The sequence below is a fragment of the Numenius arquata genome, chromosome 9 (genome assembly GCF_964106895.1).
Source record: "Numenius arquata chromosome 9, bNumArq3.hap1.1, whole genome shotgun sequence".
NCBI lineage: Eukaryota > Metazoa > Chordata > Aves > Charadriiformes > Scolopacidae > Numenius > Numenius arquata.
In genome coordinates, this window is record NC_133584.1 from 23,111,731 (window position 1) to 23,123,821 (window position 12,091).

The 12,091-nt window shown below is 39.5% G+C and overlaps 1 protein-coding gene across 1 annotated transcript in view; it reads left to right on the forward strand.

Moving 5' to 3' along the window:
- The first annotated feature begins 3,822 nt into the window (after positions 1–3,822).
- PIK3CB (phosphatidylinositol-4,5-bisphosphate 3-kinase catalytic subunit beta) overlaps positions 3,823–12,091 on the forward strand; it is a 46,300-nt gene continuing 38,031 nt past the window's right edge. Inside the window, exons 1-3 of the mRNA XM_074153277.1 lie at positions 3,823–3,975; positions 5,864–6,089; positions 9,471–9,694. Coding sequence (XP_074009378.1) covers positions 3,823–3,975; positions 5,864–6,089; positions 9,471–9,694 — 603 coding nt within the window. The remainder of the gene's footprint in view (positions 3,976–5,863; positions 6,090–9,470; positions 9,695–12,091) is intronic.

Genomic DNA, 12,091 nt, shown 5'->3' on the forward strand with positions numbered 1-12,091 from the left:
TTCTTGCTGCTGTACCTGTTAAGGGAATACTTTATAATGGCAATACTATGATGACCACAGAAAATAACTGAAAATATACTATGTGTGCATCCAAGTCTGAAAAATCTTTAGTTTTAGATAATTCAAATGATTTTTCACTGACTACTGTTGTCAGTTACAACAAAATTGCAGCTAAGATTTTATGGATAGAAGCAGCTTGATGGAGGAAAAGAAATAATATCCCATTTAAATAGTAGCTTGTTAAAGATATACTGATTGGTAATGAGGAACTAGACATTTTCTTTAGATTTTTTGGGGTAGATGCTGTGTTATTAGAATAGTGTAGTCTGTGTTGCGTGATGGGGTTAAAGTTTATTTCTTTCCTTTAGACAATTTAAGAGATGACACGCCATGCTAAACTTTCCACATATATTGATGAGCGAAGGGGTGGATTTGTAAAGATCTGGTAATTGAAATATTTTCATACCTGGTTTGTTATTGTCACCGTGTCTACATCCCCACCTCCAATTCATAGAACCATAGAATGGTTAGAGTTGTAAGGGACCTTAAAGATCATTGAGTTCCAACCCCCCTGCCATGGGCAGGGACACCTCCCACTAGACCAGGTTGCTCAAAGACCCATCCAGCCTGATCTTTAACACCTTCAGGATTGTGGCATCCACAGCTTCTCTGGGCAACCTGTTCCAGTGCCTCACTTCCCTCACAGTAAAGAATGTCATCCTAGTATCTAGTCCAAATCTTCCTTCTTTCAATTTAAAACCATTACGCCTCGTCCTGTCGCTCCACTCCCTGATACAGAGTCCTTCCCTATCTTTCCTGTAGGCCCCCTTTAGGTACTGGAAGGCCACTATAAGGGCTCCCTGGAGCCTTCTCTTCTCCAGGCTGAACAACCCCAGCTCTCTCAGCCTGTCCTCATAGGAGAGGTGCTCCAGCCTCTGATCATCTTCGTGGCCTTCCACTGGACCCGTTCCAACAGTTCCATGTCCTTCTTGTGTTGAGGACTCCAGAGCTGGATGCAGGACTCCAGGTGGGGTCTCACCAGAGCAGAGGGGCAGAATCACCTCCCTTGACCTGCTGGCCACACTTCTTTTGATGCAGCCCAGGATGCAGTTGGCTTTCTGGGCTGCCAGCATGCATTGCCAGCTCATGTTGAGCTTCTCACCCACCAACACTCCTAAGTCTTTCTCCTCAGGGCTGCTCTCAATCCATTTTCCACCCAACCTGTATTTGTGCCTGGGATTGCCGTGACCCACGTGCAGGACCTTGCACTTAGCCTGGTTGAACTTCATGAGGTTTGCACAGGCCCACCTCTCAAGCCTGTCCAGGCCCCTCCAGCAGGCCTTCCCTCCAGCGTGTTGACTGCGCCACACAGCTTCTTTTTTTTTTTTTGATTCGGTCTGGTGCAGTGTAGTGGATTTTTTGGGGGAATGAGGACCTGATGGTGGTAAACTATTATTTGATAATGACGATGATGACAGGAGCTCCCTAGCTGTTGGCCCTGTTGCGGAAAAGTATTTTTCCTTATGTATTTATGCTTTCTGAAAGTTAGAGGGTTTTTGTTTGCCTTAAAAAAATAGAGTTTTCATTAATCTCGTACAAGTGAAATACTAAGTGATCCATATATTTCGTGTGGTAACAAGATGTGTTGGCAGCAGGTATGCTTGTGTGGATCCTCACAACTTTGCTAAGGCCGAATGGAAAGGTTTTGGAATGAGTTGGGTCTCATTATTCAGTGTATTTCCGTGGCAGTTAGAGGTGAGACTTAAGTGTGTTGTCTCATATCTAAGGCAGCTTTGAACTGGTGAGCTGATAGTAGCCTAGCTGCAGTACCCAAGAGCTGCTTTGAGCATTTAGCTGGGTTCCATGCGGGTTTTGGACTTGCTATTCCACTGGGGACTAGTGAGCTTTAGGAGAGTTCGGTTCTTCAGAGCCAACCCTCTTTCTCTGCTGGAGATTTTAATCTCCTGAATTTTTCCAAATGTCAGGTGAGCAATTTTACATATAAAAGTGGTAACTGGAGGGATAGAAACCAGTACTGAGGAATGAGGCAGAGATGGACTGTGAATACTTTAAAGTGGTGGTTTAAGTAGTACTATTTGTTTAACAATGGTGATCAGTAAAAGTTAGCACTGAACAGCCCTTTATAATATGTACAAAATAGCAATAGCTTGTTTGTCAATAAAAAGTTATGCTTCTCCAGTAGTTGATTTTTGTGCTGCTGGTATATTCAGTTATCCCTTGTAGGCACAGTCAGCTTTCCCCTATGCTTCCTTGCTTATTTATTTCATTGCAAGGTGTCTGTATCAAGCAAGGGGTTACAAAGAGGTTTTCTGAAGTACCACTGTTGCATTTCTGTTGTCAAAGGACAACGATGCATATGACAATGAACTGTTTGATTTAAAAGCCTACCAATTTCAAAGAGTGGAATTTCAGTGAAATAGGAGTATCAAACAAATTTGACTTGCTATAAATGAAGTATTAGCTCTTGCATATTGTAAGTTTCGATTTAATTGGCAGGGCTCTGAGCAACCTGATCCTAGTTAGAGAAGTCCCTGCTCATTGCAGCAGGGGTGCACTAGGTGACCTCTAAGGGTCCCTTCTAGCCCAAACCATTCTATGATTTGCTGATGAGCTTGTTTGAACCTGTTCTGTGATGTATAAAGAACAGCAGCCCAGTGTATTGGTTATATCCTGCTTTTTCTGCTGGTGCTGTAATAGGGGAAATGCCTTCAATTAAGCAGAAGAGGCCTCATTTCAGAGCAGGAAAGGGAAGGAGTGATAAAAGTAGTGGAGAGCTGTAACAGTAGTGGAGTGGCACATTCCGGATTGCTTTTTTTACAAGTGGTGATTTCCCACATTTCATGATGTCCAACAAGAATTAGAAACTTGTAGGGTAACTTATCTTTATTGGAGAAGTGATTTACAGTAGTGTTTTATTACAACATTTCCCATCCTTTTGTCAGCTGAAGAGCATTGTCTGGATGAAGAGGAAGGTAAATACTTCAGTGAATAGTAGCTGAAGGGAAGATGCATCTTTAGAGAGCGGTAATCAAAAGATAAAACTTGGAAGGTCAGAAAAACTAGTGGTAGCAATAAAAGTAAATAAAAATGTCTTGAAATCTGAAGAAAAAGTAATCAGGAAGCCAGTGCAGTGAACTGAAGGTTCACACAAAGGGTTCCCCTCTACCCTGCAGTGGATTTAGTTTATGCGGTGGGTTAAATTCATAGAAGATTTGCTTTTGGCCTTAAAGAAAGATAATTGAGGTAAGTGTCTTTGGAGGGAAATGACACTTTCTAATAGAGCTGAAGATTGTTTTCTTGCAATTAATATAGACTTTTCATTTGTGGACAACTAATGGGGAAATTTGCAAAAACAATATTAGGAAATTGATCATGTGTTTCCATATTAAATATTGTCGTGCTTCATCCAAGAAATATGTTTTGATTGTATTTTATGTAGGTAAATAGTTTTAGAGAAAATCTAAATTGAATTTCTAACTTTGTTTTACCTAACCTCTAACTAATTATTTTTTTCACTTACTACTTTGTCGTAATGACATAAACATCTCAACAATAGTGCTTTACCAGGCAAATGCTTTTATTATACTAAATGGAATTAATGAGTAAAACTGTGCTTATGTGTTTGTAATACTGGCATTTGAGACCCCAGACCTGCAAGCTGAGCTGTACAAGAAGGCTTGTGTAAACTTTCCAAAGGCTTTAAAATGTGTGTCTAATTATAGAAGGTTAAGTATGCTCAATTTTAATTTTTTTTTTTTTTTCCCCAAGGCCATGTGGTTATGATATTATTGAGATTCCATAATGCCTCCTGCCGTGACGGACAGCCTTGACATCTGGGCAGTGGATTCACAGATTGGTGCTGATGGCTCAATATCTGTGGACTTCCTGTTGCCCACTGGAATCTACATCAACCTGGATGTCCCTCGAGATGCCACCATATCTCATATTAAACAGGTAATACCAAAGGGTCAATTAAGTTAAAAGTTAACTTACGGTTGGAATAAGTGCTGGTTTTGATTTTTATGTGCCTTTTGGCAAATCAAGTAATGAATTTGAGTAGGCATAATGTTTTGATGGCACGTGCATAGCAGATTGATTAGTAAAGATGTGTCTGTTGGGAGGGTTGGGAATTTTTTTGGCCAGATGGCAAGGTTCGGAGAAATTATTTCTTGCTTGATGGTTACACTTCAGCGATTATTCTAATAGCTCTATATTAATACTGTATTGCTGCACCTAAATCTTTTTTTAATGCATCGTTAATACATTGTACATTGATTTAACATTTCTCCAATTAGTGTGCAAACAGGAGACGCTGTGTCTAATTTGATTTTTAATGTAGAAGTCACAGACTGTGCTTCTGCTTGCTTTGATTGACACCAAAGACAGATGCTTTAAAAACTATGTATGCCGTTTCTTAAAGGTTGTGTACAAGTGCCTTGTTAGGGCATGACTTAAAAAGTGAGGGAATACTCAAATCAAAGGAGGAAGAGCATGTAAGGAAATAACCACAGGTATTAAAGAGTAATCTACTGATCTTTCATCAGATAATGGCCATGTGAGGGCGTTTAGACAAGGTACTGTGGAATTGGGCAGTGAGTGCACAACACCACCAAGTAAACTGCTCCTTAAGCATAGTAAACTTCTAAAAGAAAATAAAGTGTGATTTCTCATTCAGTTGCATTGCCTGGTAAATAAGTACATTTTCATAACTATTCTGTCTGACAGTATTCACTTGTTTATAGAAATTGTTTTCTTTGTATTAGTAGTAGCTTCATGTAATTTATTGTACTCCTCCTTTGAAACTTTCTAGACACTGAAATATTTTTTTTTTTTTATGCAGTGGATCACTTAGTATTTTAGAAGAAATGAGAGCGCCACTAGAAATTGAAGTGATCCGATAAATAAATTTTGTGCTATACTCAAATACTTGAAATTATTCTGTCTAGAAAAATATCGTTGTAGTTTTAGTAAAAGGGTAACCTGGGTAACTGGGCAACTACAGGTTAGCTGGTGGGTAAGGTAATAGAATAGCTGATAGTGATTTCAATTGATAAAGAATTTAAAAAACAAGTGTGTAAGTGACAACAAGAAGGGACTTGAACTAAGCTGTCCGCTATAAACAGGTACTGTTGATATTTATCTGTTTTTCGAAGAAAAGGAGTGTTTGTCATAACTACAGAAGTCTTTCATGGAAATCACTGTATTTGAAAACAAACAATAATGAGGACTTTGACGGCATACTGGACTGAGACCTTTGCTCCCACCACATTGTTGTGGCAAACCCTAATTGTGGACCTGTGGATGTATAAATAGAGGACTTCAGAGTATATATAAGGAGTTTATCTTGTACATTAAACTGTTAAGATTAAAATAAGAGAAAAGAAGAAAAATAGCCAATTATTTGAGGGCTGAAGAGTTTTTCATTTCTGTAGACTTTATAATTCTACCAGGCCATTGCTTTGGGTGGTGGCAAATGGCTGCTTTCAGTGTAAGTCAGTTCCAGGGAGTTCATGATTTTTTGAATTTTACAATCATTAAGTGATATAATAAGTACCAGTAGCTGGAAATTGAAGTTAGGCCTCATAGTACTTGTCCCTGTGTGTTTTCTACCCTTGGGACATTTTTGCATACAAGTTGCTCCTTAAAAATAACCTCAAGATAGTGACTACAAACAAGACAAAGTAAATACATAATGATATTTAGGGATAAAAATTAACTAAGTTAGCAAACATGTTACTCTTATGTTCTTTCGGAAACGTAAATGAAAATTAACGTTACTTTCAGTGCCACGAGGTATGTCCGTGCTTTTTTGTTTTCATTTATTTATTTATTTTCTTTGCAGCTGTTATGGAAGCAGGCACATGCCTATCCGCTCTTTCATCTCCTCATGGAGATTGACTCTTACATGTTCTCATGCGTGAATCAGACTGCTGTACATGAAGAATTAGAGGATGAAACACGGAGACTTTGTGATGTTAGGCCCTTTCTTCCTGTCCTTAAACTAGTGACAAGGAATTGTGATCCAGGAGAAAAGTTGGATTCCAAAATAGGTGTCCTTATAGGCAAAGGTAATTACACTTTTTTTTTTTTTAAATGAGGGTAAACTTTGTTCTGTATATAATTGGGCAGGTGACAGTGGGGGAAAAAAAAAAAAGGATAAAAATTAAGTATTTCCCTGACAGAATGTTCCTTTCTCAGACTAATACTGATGTAGTTTAAAAGAATTTAAGTACTTAAGACAAAACTTTTGGAAGTTGTTGAAAGCTACTTTCTGTGTTGTATTTTGGCACCGTATTGCATTACTACATAAATCAAGAGTTTTACATAAATTTTATCTTACTAGATGAGGGAAAAATCTATAATATTATTACTAAGTGAAGGAAAGCATAATCCCTGAAAAGTGTTATCATGAAGAGCCTAACAGCAAACTGGATACACAGAAGGAACTAGAAATTATTATGGTTTTGTTATACATGGTTTCTGAGTTGGTTAACAATGTGATTCTTGTTTTTGCTCTCAACTGTGGCACTGATTTTCAGCAAACAACGAAAAGCTATTTTTAAAGGTTTCACACTAACTTGTTCTTGATGTTATTTCAGAATTTTGAGCTTTTAAATCTACTCTGCTTGGTTATACAATCGAGATTGACAGGGTCATGTGAGGTCATACCTCTTGTTTTAGAACAATGAACCATTGTTAGTTCTTTTATAAAGACTGCAGGTTTTGTTTAGATTTCAGCAGTACACTGTCTGCCTATTTGTTAAAACTGACAATGGAAACAGTTAGCAAGTTTAACCATTCCGACAGATTCTGACAGATTCTGAGAGATTCCCATTCTTTGATTGAATATTTTGCTTATTATAGCTGGGCAAGATCCTTCCTCATGCAGCCCCTATTCTGTACCTTAGCAGTGCAAAAAATGGGTTCCTGTCTCAGCTGCTAAACTTAGTGTTTTGTTCTCAAAAGGTGAGAACAGTGCTTTGTGTAATTTGGACAATATCCTTCAAAGTTCAGGAGAAAAGAAAGAAAGAAACACTCGCAGGCCCTGTACTTCCTGAAGTACCGAAGAATCACAGCTGTGTGGACTCTCCACTGTGTGTTCTCTCTTTATGTATTTTGGAAAAGGAACTTTATAGGTCTTGGATTGGTTGAAGTTTCAGTCCTGTCATTTTGACTTGAGTAGAAGATTTTAATCACAAGGGAAATTCAAGAATAAATTTATGTATCCCTCTTTTTTTTTTTTTTTTTATTTTTAAAAGAAATAAAAAAGGTGATATCATCTTTCTGTGGGATGAAAAAAAACACAAACAAATTGCAAACACTTCTTCCACTCTGTGGTCTTTATGATGCATTTGCTGTGCTTTCTTTGCATTTGCTCTTGTAAGGAGAAGCTTAAAACTTTCCAAACTCTCTTGAACTCGGAGCTCAGTTGGGAGGGATTCTGTGGGAAGCTTCCATGGAGTATAAAGGAGTTAGCGAGTGCTGGGAGTTTTTCAAGAACACTCTCCTGGAAGCACAAAAACAGTTCATCCCCTTTAAAGGAAAGGGGAAGTAGGTGGAGCAAGAGACCCCCTCGGCTTGACTGCAGGCTTTTCAGTCTGCTCAAAACCAAAAGAGAAGTGTACCAGAACTGGAAAAGCAGAAAAATACCTGTTGAGGAGGAATACCTGTTGAGAACTACCAGGGCATTGCCAGGGCGTGTAGAGATGCAGTTAGAAAAACAAAAGCTCAACTGAAATTGAAATTGGCCAGGGATGTCAAAAACTGCAGGAAAGGGTTCTTCAGGTACGTAAACAACAGGCAGAAACAGAAAGAAAATACTGGCCCACTAAACAGAAGAGGTGAGTTAGTCTCCAGCAACACTGAAAGGCAGAGGTTCTCAACACTTTCTTCATGTTTGTCTTTACCAGCACTGCTGGGCCCCAGGCCTTGTGTCCTCATTTAGCCCCAGCTGACAACAAAGAACCAGGTGGTCTTTCACTCACTGCCCCCCCCAGCAGTGGGAATGGGAAGAATCAGAAGGGCAAAACTTGTGGGTTGAGATAAAGGCAGTTTAACAGAACAGTGAAGGAAAAAGGAAAACAACAACAATAATACTGATAGAGGAATATACGAAATGTGATTAATGTCCAGCTGCTCACCAACTGGAACCCAAAGCCCAGCCCGCTCCGTGGCCATTCACCAAGGGCAAACCTGACCGCCTTCTACAACAAAGTACCCTGTGCAGTTGATGAAGGGTGAGCAGTGGACTTTGACTACCTGCATTTCTCCAGGGCTTTAGACACAGTTCCCCACAGCCTCCTCCTAGAGAAACCGATGCATTATGGTCTAGACAAATGGCCTGTTTGGTGGATGGGGAACTGGCTGACACTGGCCTCCAAAGGGTGGTGGTAAATAGCTCTGTTTCAAACTGGCAACCAGTCACAAGTGTGGTCCCCTGGGGATCGATATTGAGCCCAACGCTGTTTCATATCTTCATGAGTGATCTGGGTCAAGTGTACCTTGATGAAGTTTGCTGATGATACCAAACTGAATAGGGAAGTGGGCATTTCAGAAGGGAAACCACCCTGCAGGCAGGTCTGGATAGGTTGGAAGAGTGGGCTAACATGAACCTTATGAAGTTCAGCAAGGCCAGATGTGAGGTCTTGCACCTGGGAAAACATAATCCAGGAGAGCAGCACAGGCTGGGATCTACCCGGCTGGGGAGCAGCTCTGTGGAAAGGGACCTTGGGGTCCTGGTGGACAACAAGCTCAATAGGAATGAACAACGTGCTGCAGCAGCCAAGAGAACCAACAGGATGCATCCACGAGGGCATCACCAGCAGAGATAAAGAAGCTGTTATCCCACATTACTCAGTGCTTACCAGGCCACACCTGGAGTACTGTGTTCAGTTTTGGTCCCTGCTATGCAAAAAAGATGTGGACAGGCTGGAGAAGGTCCAGAGAAGGGCCACAAAGATGACCAAAGGACTGGGAAGCCTGCCATATGAGAAAATTGGGTTTGTTTAGCCTTGAGAAAAGACGGCTTAGGGGAGACCTTTTCTCTGTGTTCCACTATTTAAAGGGCGGCTACAAAGAAGATGGAGATTCCCTTTTTGCAAGTCATGTGGAAAAGATGAGGGGTAACGGGTACAGGTTACTCCTTGGGAGATTCCAATTGGACTCAAGGAGAATTTTTCACAATGAGAACAATTAGCCATTGGAATAATCCCCCCCATGGAAGCGGTGGATTCCCCAATGTTGGACACTTAAGATTCAGCTGGAAAGGGTGTTGGGCCACCTTGTCTAGACTGTGCTTTTGCCAAGAAAGGTTGGACCAGATGATTCTTGAGGTCACTTACGACCTGGGATAATATGATTCTGTGATAATAAAGGTTTGAGTGGGATGGTAAATAGATGGGTAGTATTTGTACAGGTATGGATCCTTTTGCTTGCTTGAATCCTTTCAGGTCTCCATGAGTTCGATGCCTTACAAGATCCTGAAGTGAAGGACTTCCGAGCTAAAATGCGGAGACTCAGTGAGGAAAAGATTCAGTCGCTTGTGGGTCTCTCATGGATGGACTGGCTAAAGCACACTTACCCACCGGAGCAGGAACCTGTTATCCCAGAGAGCTTCCAAGATAAGCTCTATAGTGGAAATCTTGTAGTTGCTGTTCATTTTGATAACTGCCAGGTAGGAATGGTTGTTCATCAAATTTCAGGTACTGTTCTTGATCCTGATCTGAAGTAGCACGTGATTGATCAAGGATGTAAATGAAATAGAATGCTAACATTATTGTGTTTGCTCTAAAATGCAAATTCTTTCACCAGACGGTGAGGATGTGAACTTACAGTTGTGTACTGCACTTCTAAAGGCAAATTACAGTTCTACTTTTAAAGTCAAAATGTACAACTTTCATATTCTATATTATTTAATGTTTAAGTGTAAAACATAATTCAAGGACTATTTTTGGCGAATTGTTACTGTGTTGCTTCATGAGTGTTCAATTTTAGGCTCAGGGGATGCTGGTGAATTGGGAGGTACCATATTCAACGCACTTTTTTGTGTGTGTGATTCATTGTTGAACATCTTTGGGATTGATCTGCTAATTAGATTGAGCAATACATTTTTAAAAGAAAAAGGAATTAGTATTCCCCACGCTAGACACACATGTAGACAAATAAAACACTAGCTGAGACTTACAGTTACCTTTCTGTTCCAATGAACAAATCTATAGCTTATTTTTAAAATAAAAATTGCTTTAGTTTCCACCTAAAATGCTTTAGCTTCAGTTTTTTGATGTTGAAAATACTCTGATTCTCCTTGAGTCCAGCATTCCCATTATTCATTTTTGCACTGTGTTCTTTTGGATAACAGTGAGAGATCAGCATTGGAAACCTTAAAATCTCACAAGTGTTTAAATATATAAGGCTACACTTGGTGTCTGTTTTGACCTGGGTGCTGGATACTGATTTTCTAATGATTCGGCTGATTTTATTTACAAAACTAAATTATTTGTGATACTGTCTTTTTAACTTAAAAAATAAAAAATCCAAAATGGTAAAATCATATCTGACTCTGGAAACACTAAAAATGCAGAGGTGAATACTAAATTGGGTCCCCAGTAACACTAACTGATGTTGGATGCGTAGGTGTTTTTGTGACAAAATCTTTTTCCAGTCCTCTTTGGCTTAGTAGAGGACTTGTAGTGGTCCAGGAGTGAGAATATCCCAGTGTTTGTCAGCTTTTGATTAAAATATTATATATATGTATATGCATATGATAACAGTACAAAAGCAGTGCAAAAGTTCATGCTGGTGCAGAATGTGTTTGCCTGCCACTCTAATAGCTTAGGCTGCTGACATTTCAAATGTTTCGAATGCTTCTGCTGCCAGTTCTGACCTTCAAAGCTATTAACAGTTCAAATCTGAGCTACTTTTTAGAGCAGTCAGCTCTGCTCCAGACTTTACTACTTGCACTGAGTACTAGAATTGTCTCAGGAGAATTAAATTGGAAGCTATGGGTACTGCTGTGTTCCTTCAGTAGGAACACTGTAAGATTGAGAGAAAGGAATGTTAAAATACTTTTTGTCTAGAATGTGTGGGTGAGCTGTAGAAGCTACCTAATTGTCTCTGGAGCAACAGAAAGAGACTGATCCCCGTTTCCGTGACATACGTGTAGAGACCTACCGTTTGGAAGTCAGGTGGCTGTCATAGAGCATCAGCCTCACAGGAAGACAAAATGTCATTCCCTGTCTACCCACCACAAGTCATGATAGGAGAAGAAAGCTTTCACAGTGTGGCAGCTTTCTGAAAGGGGGGAGCTGTTGTGAACCATGCAGAAACTGAGAAAATACAGAATTTTGCCTGACTTTACAGAGGTAGATTTTTCCATTAGGGCAGCTTGGCTCCTTACCAGTAAACTCCTATATAAAGTACAAGTCAAAAGAATGTAAGCCAGACAACACTTCACATCTGTAAAGAACTGTTTTTAGAATGCTTACAACTTCAGGAGTGTGTGTGTATAAATAAAAAAAGCTCTAAACAAAAGCCCAGAACTCACTGAACCAACCTTTGCAAATAAGCAACCTCAGAGCTTGATGTGGTAGATTAAGGGAGATGAAAGATTTCACAGAAGACCTTTTACATTAGGAACTTTAAATGAATTTAAACCTTTTATTTTAATGTTTAAAAAAGAAAATAACTTCTTATCTGTACCTCTTTAGAACGCATCAGAATTAGAGATACTTTGTAAATATGTAGATAGCCTCTAAAGGTTTGATTAAAAATTTTCTTTGAAAATGCAGAGTCTTTCCATGTTGTATTCAGAATGCTACAGGTATTGGCTGCTACCCCTCTTTTCTGCACTCCTCCAAATAAGATGGTGTTATTGTTCATAAATCACATTAACAGTTTCTTCTGCTTTATTACTTGAAGCTTTCTTTTCATTCTGAGTACAGTGGTACCTAGAAAGAGGATAACTTGCTAGTGGCCAGAAAGAAGAAAAATTAATACGTGTAGTACTGCTAAATACCTTGAAATGTATGGAGGATTTATTATCTCCCTCATTCACGTTCTAAAATACAAGTTT